General features: G+C 52.6%; 1 protein-coding gene across 3 annotated transcripts in view; it reads right to left on the minus strand.

Moving 5' to 3' along the window:
• DCHS1 (dachsous cadherin-related 1) overlaps positions 1-21,092 on the minus strand; it is a 164,482-nt gene that overhangs the window by 140,315 nt on the left and 3,075 nt on the right. Inside the window, exons 2-3 of one of the 3 annotated variants that reach the window (XM_075917306.2) lie at positions 17,015-17,240; positions 10,133-11,943 (exon numbers count right to left, since the gene is read on the minus strand). In XM_075917306.2, coding sequence (XP_075773421.2) covers positions 10,133-11,884 — 1,752 coding nt within the window. In that variant the 5' untranslated portion in view covers positions 11,885-11,943; positions 17,015-17,240. Of the gene's footprint in view, positions 1-6,645; positions 7,324-10,132; positions 11,944-17,014; positions 17,241-21,092 lie in introns of those variants that run through there. The other 2 variants (XM_075917305.2, XM_075917308.2) reach the window with 2 other exon arrangements.

Here is a 21,092-nt window from a genome sequence, read left to right on the forward strand (position 1 = left end):
CGAGGAGGCCAGGGACTGGAGTAGGGGGAGGAAGCATAGTATGGGGAGGGGAGAGGAGCATATGAGGGGGCTGGGGCCTCTCCGCTGCAGTGGAAAAGCTGCTGCAGCTCCAGGGGAAATGCTACTTGAATTAATCATGGTGCTGGCTGCCGTGCCAAGCCCAGGAGGAGGTTGCTGGCAAAGGGAGGAAATAACTTTCACAGGAATTTGGAACAAACGTGGCTCTTCTGGCTGTAATAGCAATACTCACCTCCCTCACAGCTCCCTTCCCCCATGTACCACTACAGCCCCTTCCCCTCCTTCCATGAAACCTCTTGGCCCCCATACATACTCCACCTATTCCCCCTTTCCTCAGCACATCTCCCTCCCCCACCTGCCTCTGCTCTCCCACTTCTACATTTTCCCATCCATTCCCAGGAACTGCCCCACTTGGTTCCTCGAGGGAGTCGGGCACAAAGCTCTGAAAACAGGGTCACTTCCAAACCCCTTCTCCCATGGACAATTTTGTGCACCATAATTGTCTCCCATCTGCTTCCATCACTCTCTGCAATGGAACAGTGTGTGCACCATTATTATCTCCCTCCCACCCCCCCCACACACTTCAGGGAACAGTCTGTGCACTATTATTACTAGATGCAATCCCCACAAAACTCATGTCCTCACTGGCCTTCCTAGCACTTTCATGTGTCGTCTCTGGTCCACCCCACACATCTGGTTATAACCTGTACCTGATCTTGGACCTATATCAAGATAAAGGACATTAGACCTGCTGCAGTCTTGTACTGGCAATTGCCTCATTAAGGCAGTGGCCAGAGATCTTCCCACAACAAAAATGACCAACGATCTGCATTCAACCCCAGAGCCATGGATTCCAACCAGTGTTCCCTTTAGCTTATGCCCATGTGCGGAATGGCTTTTGTGATGTGCACTATGGAGGTGATTTATTAAAAGTCATTCTGCACATGGACAATATGTGGCAGAGGTGGGCCAAGAGGTTGAGGTGAGGGCTCGAGGCTGGGCCAGATAGTTGGCACATGGAAGGGGGTGAGGGTTGCAGCTGGAGTGGCGCTGGGGATGAAGAGTTTGGAGTGCAGAAGGGCACTCCAGGCTTGGTGGTGGGGCCAAGGGATTCGGAATACAGGAGGGGGTGCGGGTTGAGACGGGGTTTGGGGTTCAGGAGTTGGTGAGGGCTCTGGGCTAGACCTAGGGATGAGGAGTTTGGGATGCAGGAGGTGGCTCACAGTGGGACAAGGCTCAGGGTGGGGCTCAGGCTTACCTGGGCAGCTCCTGGACAGTAGCTTTAAGGCAGGCTGACTGGTGCCTCCTTGTCCCAGGGCACTGCACTGCACCCCAGAAGTGACCAGCATATCTGGCTCCTAGGAGTGGGGGCATCAGGTGCCACAGTTGCTCTTGCCTGCAGAGCAGAGGCAATGCGTGGAGCCCCCAGCCTAGAAGGCAGAGCTGTTGCACTGGTCTCTTCGCCAGCCTCATGCCCAGCCATGGCAGCTCCATGCTGGGGATGTGGGAGGGGTGCCTCTCTCCCAGACATGGGAGCTTCAGGGTTTGGGGAGAGGCATCTCTCCCCGCTGCAGCCCTCAGCCCCTGCATGGGGCTTAATGGGATGCTGCATAATCACAAGACCACAGCATGCACTCATAACACAAGGAGACAAGCACCTGGTGAATCGTTACTATTTTACCCTGGCCTTGCTGACAAGCTGGTCTGCAAACAGCTCCATACTCCTTATTGATCACACTGATCTCCTTGGCTATCTGACACCCTGCACTGGATGAAGAAAAAGGTGCAGCAACAGGCAGAAAACAAAGGCTATCAGCCAACAAAGGATCAAACATAACAGATTCCTCAAAGCCTATGCTGATGCTGTACTGCAGGCCAAGAGAACCTATCAGCCTCCGTTCAAACTGCCAAATGCAGCCCCAGGAGCAATCTAGGGGTGGTAAATTGCTTCATCCATACTTGGTGCTTAGAATCTGCATCAGAGCTGAACATCAAGTGTTGCAAGGAATTACCACACACTTTCAGGAATCCTTCTCAAAATGCTTGGATTTGCATCAACTGCACCCACCAGCTATCACCCCTCTCCCCGTTGCAGAATTCAGCACTACCAACTACGTTCCACGAGGCGTACAGATAGTTCGGAATAGCTTGCTAGTCCGAACTATCTAGCCCGTGCCGCGTGTAGCCGCGCGGCACGGGGTTCGAACAAGCCGGCATTTAAAAATGGCGCCGGCCGGCTTATGCAAATAAAGCCCGGGAAATTCAAATCCCGGGCTTCATTTGCACGTTTGGTATGCATACATTACCCCGCTAGTTCGCACTAGCGGGGTAGTGTAGACATACCCTAAGTGACTAGTCAACTAGCCAATAAGCATACGCTCATCGGATAGCTGACTGGTGACTCCTCCTTTCTCCCCACTTACTGCCTCTATTGAGGGCGAAGGGGGCAGCAGGCAACTCAAGAGCAGGGCTCTTGCTACATTTCAAAAGCAGAAGCACCACAGGGAGCACAGGGTCAGCAGGGGACTCATGCATTCCCCCACTGGCCCTGTGCTCCCCGTGGTGCTTCTGCCTTTAAAATGTAGCAAGAGCCCTCAGGACTCTTGCTACATTTCAAAGGTGGAGGCACACTAATCGACTAGTTGAATAGTCGATGCAAATTCCATCGACTATGCAATTAGTTGATTAATCTAAATTTAACATCCCTGCTACCAACCATAAAATTTACTATCTCACCTGAGGTGAGACTTCCAAGGGAATGCACTAAAATGGCTTGAGTCCTCCCTGGAGAGATGCATCCAGAGGTGTAACGGGAGACTGCACCTCGATGGCTAAAAATCTCACCTGCAGGGCTCCACAAGGATCAACTGATATTTTATCTTTTGTCCTTTTCAACATCATCTACATGCAGCCACTAAGTGGTTGGACAACATGGACTCAAGCACCAGCAATATGCAGAGGACACAGATTTACCTTTCCTTCGCCACACACCACTGCCAGCAATGTGATCCAGAGCTTTGGTGAGATCAGCTCATGAATCAAAGATGCCTGACTGACACTGAATCCAAGCATGACAAAGGTGATACAGGTGGGGCAAGGGAGTTATCTTAAGACATTTGAAGCCAGGGTGCAGTCTCCTTTGATTGAGGCTCGCGAAGCATACTCCATGGCCCGCAAAGCCGCCCCTGTGCCCCTACAAAGGGCCCCCAACTACCTGGGCTCACCTGGTGTAGGGGAGCCATCCAGCGAGGCGAAGCAAGATGGCACTGGCCGACGGGAGCCTGATGTGGCCAAAAAGCCAAAGCCAACCCAGAGTTTTCATTTAAAGGGGCCGCATCTTATTTTGACTCTTTGCCTGTAACGGGTTGGCCACCCCTGGTCTAGGACTATCTTGGATTCCTCACTGAGCTCTTACACCACAACGGCCATGAGTAATGCTTTCTACCATCTCTGGCTGGACAGGAGACTCCAGCCCATCCTGGCAGCTGAAGACATGGCCTCAGGGATTCATGCCTGCCGCACCTCTCGGCTGTACTACAGTAATGTGATATATAGTGCAGAATGTCTCTGTGACAACACAGGCGATGGTAATAGACATTGCATCTGTCCCCCACTCTTCACACTGGTTTCTCTTATCAAGTTCAAGGTCTTGGTTCTTCTCTTCAAAGTACTCCATACCTAAAAGACCATGAGAGCGCTGGGATGAAGATAATGGTTGACAGCTTTGCTCTTCTGGCACAATGGAACTCTCAACAATCAGAGTGAAGCTCATCTGTGCAAGAGACAGAAACTACTCCAGCGGCAAGGTGAGCCTGTGGAATGAATTTGCCCAGAAACTAAGAACCTTCACAGATCTCACCACTTTCCCTTCCAAGTGCAAAGCATGTATTTGACCGTACCTTCCCTAATACAAACACATAGCAACAGCTATATTTATTTTTGAAAATAGTTTAAAAAAACAGACCTATAGAAGACACTTCACTGCACACACTTCTCCAGCTAGTGAGAGGATGAGAGATCAAATACCACGTTGACAGATGTGTAGTCATGTTGCATAATACAGAGGTTCCCAACCTTTTTTATACCAGGGACTAGCAAACCCATCCACAAACTTTTGGTGGACCGGCAACATGCAAACAATGAATATGCAAATAAAATGTTTCGGGTTCACCAAAATATGTACCCCAGCCCCAGCCCCTCATACACTCCAACCCTGACTCCTGCGCTCCCCCTCCCCATATTATGTTATTCAGCCCCGGCCGCCAGAGCAGCCACCTGCTGGGCAGAGCAAATCCTGGCCACCCCATGGCATGCAGCTGTGGCAGGTCTCTCCCCCCTACCCCACTGAAGCAAGCCCCAGCCCCCCCGCCATGGGGCTGGCCCCGGCTCCCCCCACCACGCAGCAGGTCCTGACTGCTGGAGCAGGCCCCAACCACTGGAGCAGAAATAGCCCCCCCCCTCCCCACCACGTGGCTGCGGCAGGTCCCGTCCTCCCCCCCCCCCCCGCCTGGCGGCCACAGCAGGTCCCAGCCCCCACACCGGAGCAAGCATTAGCCACCCACCATGCGGCCTCAGCCATACCCCCAGAGATGCAGCCGCTCTCCATGCACCACGGCCAACCAGGCCATGTAGTGGCTGCTGGAGCTGGTACCATGGTGAGGCTGTCCCAGTTGGGACAGCTTCACCGCAGCCCCAGCTCCAGTGGCAGCAAACCCGGCTGCCAGCCAACCCACTCACCCTGCTGCTGCATGGTGAAGTGGGCTGGAAGGGGGGGAACCCCAGCGGGCAGGGCTAATCAAAAGCTGGAGGCATGGTCTGGCAGGCAGGGGTTTGCGGCCCCCCCTTGGGAACCGGTGGCTTAATGCGCTACTGGAAGGCATTAAAACACTGTCATGAGCACAGACTAGAATGGAATAGAATCCACCCCATCATGTCAGCGACACAGTCCATGCATCCCCATTGCTCTCCACTGGAACAGTCAGTGCACCACTATTATACCCTGTCCCCCCAACTGCTCTCTTCAGTGGGACCATCCTTGTATTACAGTATCTAAGGAGCTCTGGGTCTGGCTGTGCGCTTCGAGGGCAAGCATGTTCATTGTGACACCACCATCTTATTGTGCAGCATGGGAGTGGGTCTCCTTAGAACCCCACTAGAGTCATGAATGATGCCCGTTGCCTTCCCTTGCCACTGCTCAATGTCTTCAGCCAAGAAGGAACTGCAGTGGGTGAAAGTGGCTGTGCAAACTGTCTGCATAAGTCCCTGAGTTTTTCAGATTCCGCTCCCCACGGTGAGTCTTAGGGACATTCCCTCAGGGTCTGTGGCTCAAAAGCCCTTATTGTAATTCAGATATTGGCCAAAATCCCTTGGTCTGGCTTCGTCTCTCCAGGGCTCGGGTACTGAATATCATTGTTTTGATGCGACGAGGAGTCCTGTGGCACCTTATAGACTAACTGAAGTGTAGGAGCATAAGCTTTCGTGGGCAAAGACCCACTTCTTCAGATGCATGTCTGTCTTTGCATCTGACGAAGTGGGTCTTTGCCCACGAAAGCTTATGCTCCTACACTTCAGTTAGTCTATAAGGTGCCACAGGACTCCTCGTCGCTTTTGCAGATTCAGACTAATACGGCTACCCCTCTGATACTTGATTGTTTTGATGAAATCACAAGTTTGGTGAATAAAGCTACACTATTGGCAGAACAGACTTAGACTTCTGCAAGGCATTTCACTCAGTACCATGTGATCTCTTGATCCAAATATTAATTCAGTTCATTGCCAGTTTTTAATCTATTAGTCAAACAGATCACAAAGCAGAATCTATTTTGTTCAGATTTCAGCCCAATTCTATTCAGTATCTTTTATCCACGATTTGGTTACAAAAAATATCGCTGCTGCTAGATACCTTAGCACTGAGCAAATTCCACTCATTTGAACAAAATATGTTTTAATACAGCCAAATTCAAGGTCACTGTTATAGGTGGGAAAATGTATTTTTGGAAAGCGGCGAGATTAAAAATGATTCAAGGGTCATAGTGGAAGCAAGCTGGACACAAGCTCCTAGCAAGACATTGTACTTAAGAAGGCTATCCTTGGGCACATGAGCAGGGGACTATCCAACAGAAGTAGAGAAGTGATGAGACCGATGATGAGACTGGAATGGTTTGAGGTCTGTAACCCCTGACGTATAGCAAAAAAATTAGGAAATTCAATCTATTTAGTTGATGCAACAGAAGGTACAGATCAGCTGGTGTGCTGAAACCAATCATGTTGGCCAAAAATGCCTCATTGTTTCCTTTTCTCCCCTGCCAGTTTGTAGCCGCAAGTTGTCTTTTGTCCTATACTTAGAAAGACAGCTCTTTGGGGCAGAAGCCATATTTTGGCTCTGTGTTTTCACTGGGCTCACTGGCACTACAGCAATTTAAAAAAATGAATAATAATAATAATACAACACAATCATGGTCTAGAAGTATCTATATGGCAAGGAGATTTCTGAGAGCACATGGCTATATCTCATAGACAAAGGCACAATGAGATCCAACAGCTGGGAGCTGTAACTAGATAAATTCAGACTGGAAATAAGATGCAGATTTTTAACAGTGCAGGGAACAAACCACTGCAACAACTTACCCAGGGATGGGGTGGATTGTCTGTTATTCACAGTCTGCAAACGGAGACAGAGTGTCTTTCTGGAAGACCCACTTTAGCTCAGCCAGACAATCTGGGCAGCACACAGGAGTTACTCAGAGGGATTTTCTGGCCTGGGCTCAGCAGGTAGCCAGACGGCATGGTAAGACACTAAAAGCTATGGATCTGTGCCCCCTGGGCTCTGCTCAGTTCCTCAGGCCTGGCTCCCCCTTTCTGGAGCTCAGTGTCGAGCCTCATTGCCTGGCCAGGCTCCTTTCCCATCTTCTCACGTTTCCCGGCTCAGAGGAAGCAGCAGCAGATGTGTGAGCTGTTTGCTTTGTGCTGGGGCCACATGGGAGTTACCTGCACTCAGGCCCAGACACGCAGTTTCCAAACGAAACATGTGGACTGAGCCAAAGGCCCGAAATGCAGCCAAACCCTCAGCCACTTTGGCCTGCTTGGACAGCTCCCTCCTCCTGCATGACCCAGAGTGAAAAGAGCCTCCAGCTGCACCCCTGCTACACAGGGACAGGAGACCGCTGCCCAGGGCCTGCTCCAGCCCCTAACAGTAACAGCTGCCCTTTGTCCAGGGCAGGTGCAAAGTCCGTGGAAGTGCAACTAGAGACAAGAGGCGCCTTCCCAGGCCTCGCACCAGCAACTCAGGTTCCACCCCCTCCCCACTCTAAGGCAGGGACTCTCCTCTTCCCCTCCCCCTTGTCCCCCTGCTGTTCCCAACAGGCACACACCTCTTCCCCTCCCTCCTCCTGCAATTGCATTTCCAGAACCAGAAAGGCTTCCCCCCGACCCCCCCACAAGGACTGAACTAAACAGAGCAGTGTGAAGGGGCCTCACTTCAGGGGTTGGGCAGTGGGCGGAAGGGGGGTGATGGCTGTAGGCCACCCCCCCCCCAGCTCATACAACTAACGCATCAAAGAGCCAGCCCCACTGATCAACTTCCCACACTGCCTCTGAGCCGCCTCTCACCCTACTGCGCTTCCTCTGCCCCCCCACAGAGCCCCCCATCTTCCCCGAGCTCACCTTTCCCCCACTGCCTCAGACCCCCCCATCCTCCCTCAGCTCACCTTCCCCCCACTGCTCAGACCCCCCCATCCTACCCTCAGCTTACCTTCCCCCCACTGCTCAGACCCCCCCATCCTCCCCTCAGCTCACCTTCCCCCCACTGCTCAGACCCCCCATCCTCTCCTCAGCTCACCTTCCCCCCACTTATCAGACCCCCCCATCCTCCCCTCAGCTCACCTTCCCCCCACTGCTCAGAACCCCCCATCCTCCCTCAGCTCACCTTTCCCCCACTGCCTCAGACCCCCCATCCTCCCTCAGCTCACCTTCCCCCCACTGCTCAGACCCCCCCATCCTACCCTCAGCTCACCTTCCCTCCTACTGCCTCAGACCCCCCCATCCTCCCCTCAGCTCACCTTCCCCCCACTTCTCAGACCCCCCCATCCTCCCCTCAGCTCACCTTCCCCCCACTCCCCCCCCCACCTCCCCTCCCCCTTCCTCCCAGAGCCCCCCCCCCACTCCTCCCCTCAGCTCACCTTCCCCCCACTGCCCCAGAGCCCCCCCCCCCCATCTTCCCCTCAGCTCACCTTCCCCCCACTGCCTCAGACCCCCCATCCCCCTCCCCCTCCCCCTTCCCCCCAGCCCCCACCTCCCCTCCTCCCCACTGCCTCAGACCCCCCATCCTTCCTGCCCCCCCCATCCCCCTCAGCTCACCTTCCCCCCACTGCTCAGACCCCCCCATCCTCCCCTCAGCTCACCTTCCCCCCACTGCTCAGAGCCCCCCATCCTCCCCTCAGATCACCTTCCCCCCACTGACTCAGACCCCCCATCCTCCCCTCAGCTCACCTTCCCCCCTACTGCTCAGACCCCCCATCCTCCCCTCAGCTCACCTTCCCCCACTGCTCAGACCCCCCCATCTCCTCTCCTCCCCCTACTGCCTCACCCCCCCATCCTCTCCCCCACCTGCCTCAGACCCCCCCATCCTCTCCTCAGCTCACCTTCCCCCTACTGCCTCAGACCCCCCCATCCTCTCCCCAGCTCACCTTCCCCCCACTGCCTCAGACCCCCCATACTCTCCTCAGCTCACCTTCCCCCACTGCCTCAGACCCCCCCATCCTCCCCTCAGCTCACCTTCCCCCCATTGCTCAGACCCCCCCATCCTCCCCTCAGCTCACCTTCCCCCCATTGCTCAGACCCCCCCATCCTCCCCTCAGCTCACCTTCCCCCCATTGCTCAGACCCCCCCAGCCTCCCCTCAGCTCACCTTCCTCCCACTGCTCAGAGCCCCCATCCTCCCCTCAGCTCACCTTCCCCCCATCACCTCATCTCATCCCCGCCACACTGCTTCCCCCTCAGTAACCCAGCGCCATTCGTTCCTCACTGCCTCACCTTCCCCCCCATCACCTCAGAGACATCCTTTGACTCTGCCATTTTGCTCTCCATGGATTTGGCACCTCATGAAGCAAATCCCTTTCCCTTTCCTGTGTCTGTTCCTGAACCCCGAGCTGCCTGCCTCTCAGCCCACTGATTGGGCACCTCAGCTCCGATCTCAGCCACCCTGCGGCCTGACCTCTGCTCTCTCTCCCAGCTGGCTATGGGCAGGGAAGCAGCAGCTTCGCAGCCTCAGCACAGGCCAAGTTTGGCCGCATCCCAGGGCTTTGTGCTGGATTTGCCAGCCCAGCGCACTGACACTCACTCCTAAGCTATTATTAGGGAGGAACTACTGCTCAGTGAAGGTACATCTACATTAGCTCGTTAGTTCGAGCTAGGTAGGGTAATGAGGGCAAGTGGAGTTACAAATGAAGCCCGGGATTTAAATATCCCGGGCTTCACTTGCATGTTCCCGGGCGCCGCCATTTTTAAATCCCCCTTAGTCCGAACTCCATGCCCGCGGCTACACGCGGCACGGAGTAGGTAGTTCGAATGAAAGATCCCAAATCGAACTACCGTTACTAATGAGGAGTAACCCTAACCCCTCCCTCATTTCACCTATATTTCCCTAGCCTTGATCACTTTTCCTGACTCACCTCTGCACCCTGGCCTCTTCCCACGCCTGGCCACCCCTACCCTCTACCCCAGACCCTCCCACTGCCTGGCCACCCTTGCCTTGTAGCCAGTACCCTGTCCACCCCCGCCACCCTCCACCCCAGAGCTCTCCTCCTGCCCGGCAACCTAGATCCCGTCCTCTTCTGACCAACCCCCACCCTGCACCCTAGACTCCTCCTCCCTGGTCACCCGCTGCCTTGTACCAAGATCCCTTTCCCTGCCTGGCCACAGCCCTCCCTCCATCCCAGGCTTCTCTCCTGCCTGTCAACCCTCTGCTCTCCATCTCAGACCCTGCCTGGCTACCTCTAGCTCCTCGCCTCCACCAGGCTATTCTTACCACAAGCATCTCCTCCTTCCTGGCCACCTTTAGCCCAACCATCCCCTCCCTGCACCCTAAGGTGTCCCCTGCCTGTCCAGCTGTCCCCCACCTGTAGGAAGCAGGTCCCAGTGGGCGTGTTCTCCTTCAGGGACACGTTGTAGAAGTTGCTCCTGAACACAGGCTCATTATCATTGACGTCCTGCAGGGCCACGTACACCACAGTTGTGGAAGAGAGGACAGGAATCCCTCTGTCCATGACCAGTACTGTCAGCTGAGGTTCAGGATCCTTCTCATAATCCAGGGGGGCAGCAGTGGTGATGATGCCTGTGGCTGGGTCAATGGTGAACCAGTTAGAGTGGGTGTTCTGGCTGTGTAGAATGCTGTACCGTACCTCCCCATTGGGACCCTGGTCCTTGTCACGGGCTGTCACCTGCAGGACAAAGCTACCTGGATAAACCACCTCAGGGATGCTCTGCTTGTATTCCTGCTGATCAAATAGTGGTGGATTGTCATTGACATCCATCACCTGCAGCACAAAGGCTGACTCTGCCCGCAGCGGAGGGGTCCCTGAGTCAGTGGCTGTCACCCGCAAGTTATAGGAGTCTCTCTCCTCCCGGTCCAGCAACTGGTCCACGCAGATCAAGTAGATGATATTGTCCTTGGTGGTGAGGGCAAATTTGCCATCTCCCCCCTCCAGAGAGACATTGACGTTGGAGTACTCACCATAGTCAGGGTCCGAGACAGAGATGCGTGCCACATACTGGCCAGGCTGGGCTCCCTCAGAGATCTGTGGTGAGCCATCCTCACTAAGGAAGATGATGGTCATGGTGGGCTGGTTATCATTGTAGTCGCGCACGTGGATGGTGACAAAGGCTGTGGTGACCTCTGGGTGTACAGCCTTGTCCCGTGCCTGCACCACCAACTCGTGCACCCTCCTCATCTCGTAGTCCAGCCCCTTGTTGAGCTTGATGACCCCCGTTCTTGCGTCTATGGTGAAGTACTGGTCAGGGTCACTCTGCCGCCGGTTGATCTCATACACCACAGCCCCGTTATCACCTTCGTCTGCATCGGAGGCGAAGACCTGCAGGATGCTGCTGCCTGGCTTCAGGTTCTCAGAGATGAGGGTGTGGTACCGGCTCTGATTGAAGGCAGGTGCATTGTCGTTGATGTCCTGGATGGCCACATCCAACGTCATCTGAGAGCTCCTGGGAGGGGAGCCACCATCATAGGCCTCCAGCAGTAGTGAGTATGATGAGCAGTTCTCCCGGTCCAGGACATTGTTTACCACCAGGTCCAAGTAGAGGACCCCATTGGGACCCCTGCGTGTCTCCAGACGGAAGGCCTGGCCCACATTCTCGCCTTTGAGCATGTAACCCTGCGTATTCAGCAAGCCACTGTCAGCATCAAAAGCTGGGTCCAAGGGGAACCTGCTGCTGATGGGGGTGTGTTCTGGGATTTGAAAGGTGCGGTGGCGCTTGGGGAACATTGGCACATGGTCATTGATGTCATTCACCTGGACAGTCACCTCCACAGTGACACCATCAGGGGTGACGGCAATGAAGCTGTAATGGTCTCGACTCTCCCGGTCCAGCACGCGGGCGGTTTTGATGATGCCTGTGTTCTCATCTATCTCCAGGTCCGTGGTGACACCACTACCCTCCTGCGCAGAGATGAAGTACATGTAGGCAGTGGTGCTGGGGGGCAGGCCAGCACTAATGTCCCCAATGATAGTGCCAGCTGGCTGCTCCTCATCTATCTGTAAATCCAGGGTGCCCAGCACAGTAGAGCCATGAGCTGGCCTCAAGCCTTCAAGTAGCAGAAGCTGAAGGAGCAGCTGGGCTGATCTCTTGAGGCACCCCATTGCCAACAACACCCTGAAGCTCTGGGCGCCGTCTCCTTTGCAGTGTGTGCTCCTTAATCCTGCAAGGAATGCAGATCAGAGGAGACTGGTCAAGAGGGCAGCAGCAAGCAAAGGGCAGGAAAAGCTTAAGGGAAGAGGAGCCCTGCCAGGAACTGCCTCCCCCCAAGCCTCCTTCTTCTGGTTCCCTTCCACCATGCAGGGAGCCTAGGAGACCAAGAGGTTGCTGGGTAAAACTAGACCCAGAAACCAGGACAACACAGAGGAGAAGGAGCCTTTGCAGGGGCCTGAGAAGCTAGTGCGCGTTCTGCTCCAGGCAGGCTGTGGACCTACCCAAAAGCTCAGGTTTCTATGTATATCAGCAATTCTCAGACTGTGGGTTCGGACCCCATTGTAATCGAGTTGCCAGGGCTGACTTAGACTTGCTGGTGCTCAGGGCTGAAGGCGAGCCTGTGGCAGGGCTCAGGCTTTGGCTTTGACCTCCTTCCCCAGTCCAGGGCAGTGGGAATCAGGTAGCAGGTTTAAAACAAACAAAAGGAAGTTTTTCTTCACTCAGCGCATAGTCAACCTGTGGAACTCCTTGCCAGAGGATGTGGTGAAGGCTAGGACTTAACAGGGTTCAAAAAAGAGCTAGATAGATTCACTGAGGTCAGGTCCCTCGATGGCTATTAGCCAGGATGTAGGAATGGTGTCCCTAGCCTCTGTTTCTCTGGATATTCCTCTTTATTTGGCATTGGTGGGGTCACATCTGGAGTATTACATCCAGTTCTGGCCCCCCCTCACTATAGAAAGGATGTGGACACGTTGGAGAGGGTCCAGCCGAGGGCAACCAAAATGATTAGGGGGCTAGACCACATGACCTATGAGTAGAGGCTGAGAGATTTGGACTTATTTAGTCTGCAGAAGAGAAGAGTAAGGGGAAGTTTTTAGAGAATGTTGGGGATAACTTCCTGGTACAAGTGCTGAAGGAACTGATCAGGGGCCATGTGCAGCTTGAGCTGATGCTCACAAACAGGGAGGAACTAGTAGGGGAAGTAGAGGTGGGTGACAACCTGGGAAGCAGTGATCATGAGATGGTAGATTTCAGGATCCTGACCAAAAGAAGAAAGGAGAGTAGCAAAATACACACCTTGGACTTCAGAAGAGCAGACTTTGACTCCCTCAGAGAACTGATGGGCAGGATTCCCTGGGATGCTTACATGAAGGGGAAAGGAGTCCAGGAGAGCTGGCAGTATTTTAAAGAAGCCTTATTAAAGGCACAGGAAGAAACTATCCTGATGCGCAGTAAGAAAAGCAAATATGGTAGGCGACCAGATTGGCGTACTGTGGACATCCTTGGTGAGTTTATACACAAAAAGGAAGCTTACAAGAAGTGGAAACTTGGACAGATGACTGGGGAGGAGTATAAATATATTGCTCGAGAATGCAGAGGAGTTATCAGGAAGGCAAAAGCGCAATTGGACTTGCAGCTAACAAGGGATGTGAAGGGAAACAAGAAAGGTTTCTACAGGCATGTTAGCAATAAGAGGGTGATCAGAGAGGGTGAGGGGCCCTTACTGGATGAGGGAGGTAACCTAGTGACAGATGATGTGGGAAAAGCGGAAGTACTCAATGCTTTCTTTGCCTCTGTCATCACTGACAAGGTCAGCTCCCAGACAAATACACTAGGCAACGCAGTATGGGAAGGAGGTGGACAGCCCTTGGTGGGGAAAGAACAAGTTAGGAACTATTTAGAAAAGCTAAACATACACAAATCCATGGGTCTGGATTTAATGCGAGGGTACTGAGGGAGTTGGCAAATGTCATTGCGGAGCCTTTGGCCATTATCTTTGAAAACTCGTGGAGATCAGGAGAGATCCTGGATGATTGGAAAAAGGCAAATGTAGTGCCCATCTTTAAACAAGGGAAGAAGGACAACCCAGGGAACTACAGACCAGTCAGCCTTACCTCAGTCCCTGGAAAAATAATGGAGGGGATCCTCAAGGAATCCATTTTGAAGCACTTGGAAGAGGGGGAAGTGATCAGGAATAGTACGAAAGGCAAGTCATGCCTGACCAATTTGATTAGCTTCTATGATGAGATAACCGGCTCTGTGAATATGGGAAAGTCAGTGGATGTTATATACCTTGACTTTAGCAAAGCTTTTGATATGGTCTCCCACAATATTCTTGCCGGCCAGTTAAGGGAATATGGATTGGATAAGTGGACTGTAAGATGGATAGAAAGCTGGCTAGACTGTTGGGCCCAACTAGTAGTGATCAACGGCTCGATGTCAGATTGGAGGTCAATTTCTAGCAGAGTACCCCAAGGATTGGTTCTTGGACCAGTTCTGTTCAACATCTTTATTAATGACCTGGCTGAGGGGATGGATTGCACCCTCAGCAAGTTTGCAGATGACACTAAGCTAGGGGGAGCGGTAGATACGGTGGAGGGCAGGGATAGAGTCCAGAGTGACCTGGACAGGTTAGAGGATTGGGCCAAAAGAAATCTGATGAAGTTCAACAAGGACAAGTGTAAAGTCCTGCCCTTGGGACGGAAGAATCCCAAGCATTGTTACAGGCTGGGGACTGAATGGCTAAGTAGCAGTTTTGCAGAAAAGGACCTGGGGATTACAGTGGATGAGAAGCTAGATATGAGTCAACAGTGTGCCCTTGTAGCCAAGAAGGCTAATGGCATATTAGGTTGCATTAGGAGGAGCATTGTCAGCAGATCCAGAGAAGTGATTATTCCCCTTTATTTGGCTCTGGTGAGGCCACATCTGGAGTACTGTGTCCAGTTCTTGCCCCCCCCCCCCACTACAGAAAGGATGTGGACACATTGGAGAGGGTCCAGCGGAGGGCGACCAAAATGATTAGGGGGCTGGAGCGCATGACCTATGAGGAGAGGCTGAGGGATTTGGGTTTGTTTAGTCTGGAGAAGAGTGAGGGGGGATTTGAGAGCAGCCTTCAACTTCCTGAAGGGAGGTTCCAAAGAGGATGGAGAGAGGCTGTTCTCAGTAGTGACAGATGGCAGAACAAGAAGCAATGGTCTCAAGATACAGTGGAGGAGGTCCAGGTTGGATATTAGAAAAAGCTATTTCACTAGGAGGGTGGTGAAATACTGGAATGGGTTTCCTAGGGAGGTGGTGGAATCTCCATCCCTAGAGGTGTTTAAGTCTCAGCTTGACAAAGCCCTGGCTGGGTTGATTTAGTTGGGATTGGTCCTGCTTTGAGCAGGGGGCAGGATTTGATGACCTCCTGAGGTGTCTTCCAGATCTAGGATTCTATGAAATGGGTGACGGGGTGGGATCATGTAAGGATTATCTGGTGTGTTCCCTCCCTCTGGAGTGTCTGGTATTGGCCACTGTTGGCAGACAGGACACTGTGCTAGAAGGACCTTTTCTCTCACCCAGTATGGCTGCTCTTATGTTCGTATGACTCAGGCTTCCATCCCCACTTCTGGAGTTGCCAGAAGAGGGTGGCAATGCAATGGCTCCTGAGAGCCCCTGCTACATATGCACTGTGGCTGGTTCCCTTTCCAGGAGCTATCCCTCATGGCCCCACACTTTCTGACTGCAAGAGTGCAAGCTGCTCCGGAGCAGGGTCCCGAAGATGAGTGCTGGCCAGGGCTCCTGAGTTCTAGTCCCAGTGCTAACCCTGACTGTAGGCAGGCTTTTCCCTTGTCTGTGTCTCCATGTCCTCTGTGAAGGGGTGTCTAAACTGCACTTTTATTTCGAAATAACAATGTAAGAGTCTACACAGCCACTCCATTATTTTGAAATAATTTCAAAATAACGGACGGCTTATTCTGAAATCTGTAAACCTCATTCTACGAGGAATAACTCCTATTCCAAAATAGCTATTTCGAAATAAGGTGCCACTCTACAGGGCCATTCTAAGTTATTCCTCCGCAAGGCGTCTTGGAGATCTATATCGAGAGAGCACGTCTACATTAGGGAAGCCTGCCTCGGACTAATTTCCCTGCAGTATAGACGTGCTATTTCGAAATTAGCTCTTTTGGAATAACTATTCAGAATAGTTTATTTCGAAATAAGCGTGCAGTGTAGACGTACCCTAAATGAACATAGCTAGAGCTGCCCTGTGAGGCTGGAGGAGAGGTTCCAGAACTGCAGCTTGCCATGGCACTAAGCAATGTCATCATTACTGGAGCAGAAGTGGCCCCTCATTCAGGCAGGGCACAGAAAACTGGTCCTGAGTGGCAAGAGCACAGTGAGAATGTGGCAGCTGGCTCCAAGCCCCCTGGCTTTTCCTGCATTTTCTGCCTGTCCCATGCACCCTTTGCAGCCTGCACTCCTCCTTTGTCTCCTTCTCCATGCTTCTTGGCTTCTGGCTCCTTTGCTCCAGACCCTTCACTCCCTCTCCTGTATCTTCAGCTCGCCGCAGTGGTAGGGGAGGGATGGGCAGGGGCGGGTGGATGTTGTGCTGCTGCAGCTACAAGGCTCACACTTCCCAGGAGGAAGCAAAGTGACTGAGCTATCAGGAAGCTCATCAAGGCGCATCAGCCCCAGTGCTGCTCTTAGTCCCTGGTAAAGCAGGGCTTAGTGGTCGGTAGGGATGGCGGCAGCATGAGCTCATACTTGGCCTCTCTTGAAAGCATTTGCTAGCGGTCCCATAACCACATTCAGGAGCTGCTCATGTCAGACATGGGGCGGCAGGAACTTCCCTGCTCTCAGGGGTGGTGATGGCTGCTGGCTTCCAGCAAGTGATAAAGCACCCCACTAAAGAGTGAGACTGGACCAGCTGAAGCACCCCATTGCAGTAGTAAGCCTTTCCAGGGACCCAGGACTCCTGAGTTCTGTTTCCAGCTCCAGATGTTGAAGCTGGCCTTGTACAAATATCGGCCCTGCAAACCACACCAATTGCTGGCATGGAGTGTGATCATAGGAAAACATTTCCTATATTTTTAGTTTCTTTCAATGCAGATTAACACCTGGAGCCAGAGCGGCAGCTGGTCCCCAGCACCCCGTGGGTCTCCATGGACCACTGTTTTAGAGTCCCAAAAGGATAACAGAAGTCAGTGGGAATTACTCATAGCCTGGCACTGGCTGCAAGTTAGACATTTGCCACTGCGTTGCTGGACAGCCCTGAACACTCCCTTCACTGCCCCCGCTAGAGTAGTGATGATGGCACTTACCTAGAGTGGGGGTGGTTCAGTGGCCTCAGTGTGTGAATGGGCAACAAACAGTTCCTGGCAGCTGAGACAGGCTACACCCTTGACTTGCACTGAGTCTCAAGTGACGTGGCTTGCTGGGCCCATGCTGAGTCAGGCTCCGGCCCCTAGGGTTTAGGCCCAGGGCAGAGGCTAGGGTAGATGGGGAGCAGGGGGGCTGTCGCATGGAAGAGAAAGGCGAGAGAAGGAGCTGGAGGGTGACAGAGAAACAAAGGTTCAATGCTACAGTGGCATAAACATAAGTGGGTAAACTAAAGGCCATATTTCCCAAAGGAGACCTGGATAAACTCCAGTTACCCACATGCACCCTGAACGACCCTGCCAACAGAAGAGCAAGTCCCATTAGCATTAGGAGAAAAGCAAAGCGAGGCAGGTGCTGGATGAATTTGGAAGGTGATGGTGGAAAGAAGGAAGCCGAGGGGTTTCAAGGACAGCAGGGGGTGTGTGGAGCATGTGCAAACTCATAACTCCTGTCTCCCATTTGCCTGGTAGGGCTGGAAACCGGGAGCTTCAGGCCAGTAACCCTCTTCCTCCTTCTCCCTGGCCCCCATGCCTGGCTGCTGCGTCTGTCTCCCTGCTTCTCCTGACTGGGTGTTGGGAGCAAGCTGTTCAAGGCACTGGGAGTGCTGCATCCTGAGGAGCCTCAGAGGCTCAGGCCGGTGGGGAAGGCTGCGGTGACCTCAGTGGATGCAGAGTCACCAAATCCGAGCAGCTGCTTCCAATTAGCGGATAGTTCAGTGCAAGGGGTTGGGGCGGCTGGTCCAAGCCCTGCCTGTGTAATGTGAGCCAGGCTGCCTCACTCGCTCGCTCACTCCCCTCCCCTCCTGGGGCACTGAGCTCCCTATAAAAATCAATGGCAGACTCAGCCACCCTGCAGAAAGCCATTAGCCCAGCACTGCCCCCTCCCCACAGGCCAGGACTCCAGATTCCAGAGCTGGGAGGGATGCAGCGGGAGAGACAGTTTGTGCTCTGGACTGATGTGCACTGGGTTCCCCTCAGCAATGCACCTCCAGCTTTACTCATGTCCCAGGGCCTCCAATACCTACCTGGCACAGGGCTGACATAGCAGAAATACTGAGGAAGCCAAGTGTGGGGAAGGAGAATGGGGTTATTAACAAGCAGGGGAAAGAAACAGCATGAAAACCAAGAGCACATCCAACTGGCCATCCAGAAACAGAATTTCCTGTCGCCTGGCATATCTAGGGCAGGATTCCCTCTAAGCAGGGCCGGACTGAGGCATGGGCTAGCCAGGCAGCTGCCCAGGGTGCCAACCGATGGGGGGCACCTGATGGCAGCTGTAAGGGGTGCGCGGCATCCCTTATAGCTGCCATCAGGCGCTGTGCGCCCAGCTCCCACAACGCCAACCCCGTGGAGCTGGCAAGCAGTGCCCTTCACCCCACGGCCACGGGGCCCTGCACGGCCCGGCGTGCAGGCCAGGCTGGGAAGCGCATGAGCTGTGTGCCCCGGGGGCGAGCACCAGGCTGCGCGCCAGCAGCCGTGGCCGGCCCACGCATGCACTGTGCGCTCCGGGCCTGGGGCACCAAAAGAGCTCGGGCCGGCCCTGCCTCTAAGCCAGGGGTGGGCAATAATTTTAGATGGGGAGACACTTCAAACATTTTTTAAGTGGCCCCGGGCTGCCCTGAAGAGGCAGAGCCTCAGGTGGAAGGGGCGGGGCTAGGACACTTCTGTGCTTCCTCACCCACAAGCCCTGATTGGTCTGGAGGTGAGGGAAGCACATAAAGCCTTGCCCCGCCCCCCGAGAACTGCCAGAAGTCCCTCTAGGGTGAGGCGCCCAAGCACCTGGCAGCAGCGCTGGTTAGTCTTCATCTGAAATACTTTGTGTGCAGTTCCCATGTTTCAGAACAATGAATTCAAACTGGAGCAGGTGCAGAGAAGGCTACTATTGGGATGATCCAAAGAACGGGCAAAATCTCTCTTTTGGGGGGACTGAAAGAGCTTGAACAAGGAATCTGGTGGCTATCCCGGCATAAGCCAAAGAGCTGAACCAAGAGAAGGCTGAGGCAAGATGTGATTCCTCTCTATGATTATAGGGCAGGGATAAATACATGGGAGGGAGAGGGGTTAAGTGCCAGTGTGAATACAGAAACAAATGGACATAACCAGGCCAAAGGTTTTGAAACATCAGAGTGAAGTTCTCAAGCAGCCTTCTAAGGGAAGCAGTGGAGGCAAAAACACCCATTTGGCTTCAAGACTGAGCTGGTAAATGTATAGAGCAGATGGTAGATGGGACTGCCTACAATGGCCCATCAACATTCACCAGGGGTCAACAAACATGTGGACAAGGGGGATCCAGTAGATATAGTATACTTAGATTTCCAGAAAGCCTTTGACAAGGTCCCTCACCAAAGGCTCTTATGTAAATGAAGTTGTCATGGGTTAAGAGGGAAGATCCTTTACATAACATAAGAACATAAGAACGGCCGTACTGGGTCAGACCAAAGGTCCATCTTGCCCAGTATCCTGTCTGCTGACAGTGGCCAGCACCAGGTGCCCCAGAGAGGGTGAACCGAAGACAGTGATCAAGTGATTTGTCTCCTGCCATCCCTCTCCAGCCTCTGACAAACAGAGGCCGGGGACACCATTTTATCCCCTGGCTAATAGCCTTTTATGGACCAAACCTCCATGAAATTATCTAGCTTCTCTTTAAACTCTATTATAGTCCTAGCCTTCACAGCCTCCTGTGGCAAGGAGTTCCACAGGTTGGCTGTGTGAAGAAGAACTTTCTTTTATTAGTTTTAAACCTGCTCCCCATTAATTTCATTTGGTGTCCTCTAGTTCTTCTATTTAGGGAACTAATAAATAACTTTTCTTTTTCGGCCCTCTCCACACCACTCATGATTTTATATACCTCTATCATATCCCCCCTCAGTCTCCTCTTTTCTAAACTGAAAAATCCCAGTCGCTTTAACCTCTCCTCATATGGGACCCGTTCCAAACCCCTAATCATTTTAGTTGCCCTTTTCTGAACCTTTTCCAAGGCCAAAATATCTTTTTTGAGGTGAGGAGACCACATCTGTACACAGTATTCAAGATGTGGGCGGACCATAGTTTTATACAGGGGCAGTAGGATATTCTGGGTCTTATTTTCTATCCCTTTCCTAATAATTCCTAGCATCCTATTTGCCTTTTTGACCGCCGCTGCACACTGCGTGGAAGTTCTCAGAGAACTGTCCACAATAACTCCAAGATCTCTTTCCTGATTTGTCGTAGCCAAATTAGCCCCCATCATACTGTACGTACAGTTGGGGTTATTTTTCCCGATGTGTATTACTTTACACTTATCCACATTAAATTTCATTTGCCATTTTGTTGCCCAATCACTCAGTTTGGTGAGATCTTCTTGGAGTCCCTCACAGTCTGCTTCTGTCTTGACTATCCTAAACAGTTTGGTATCATCTGCAAACTTTACTACCTCACTGCTTACCCCTTTCTCCAGATCATTTATGAATAAGTTGAAAAGGATTGGTCCCAGGACTGACCTTTGGGGTACACCACTAGTTACCACTCTCCATTCTGAAAATTTACCATTTATTCCTACCCTTTGTTTCCTGTCTTTTAACCAGTTCTCAATCCAAGAAAGGACCTTCCCTCTTATCCCATGGCCATGTAATTTACACAAGAGCCTTTGGTGAGGGACCTTGTCAAAGGCTTTCTGAAAATCCAAGTATACTTATCTACTGGATCCCCCTTGTCCGCATGTTTGTTAACCCCTTCAAAGAACTCTAACAGATTAGTAAGACAGGATTTCCCTTTACAGAAACCATGTTGACTTTTGTCCAACAAATTATGTTCTTCTACATGCTTCACAATTTTATTCTTTACTATTGTTTCGACTAATTTGCCCGGTACTGAAGTTAGACTTACTGGTCTGTAATTGCCAGGATCGCCTCTAGAGCCCTTTTTAAATATTGGTGTCACGTTGGCTACCTTCCAGTCATTAGGTATGGAAGCCGATTTAAAGGATAGGTTACAAGGACTGAGAACTGGTTAAAAGACAGGAAACAAAGGGTAAGAATAAATG

The sequence above is a fragment of the Pelodiscus sinensis genome, chromosome 1 (genome assembly GCF_052426305.1).
Source record: "Pelodiscus sinensis isolate ZL-2025 chromosome 1, ASM5242630v1, whole genome shotgun sequence".
Lineage (NCBI taxonomy): Eukaryota > Metazoa > Chordata > Testudines > Trionychidae > Pelodiscus > Pelodiscus sinensis.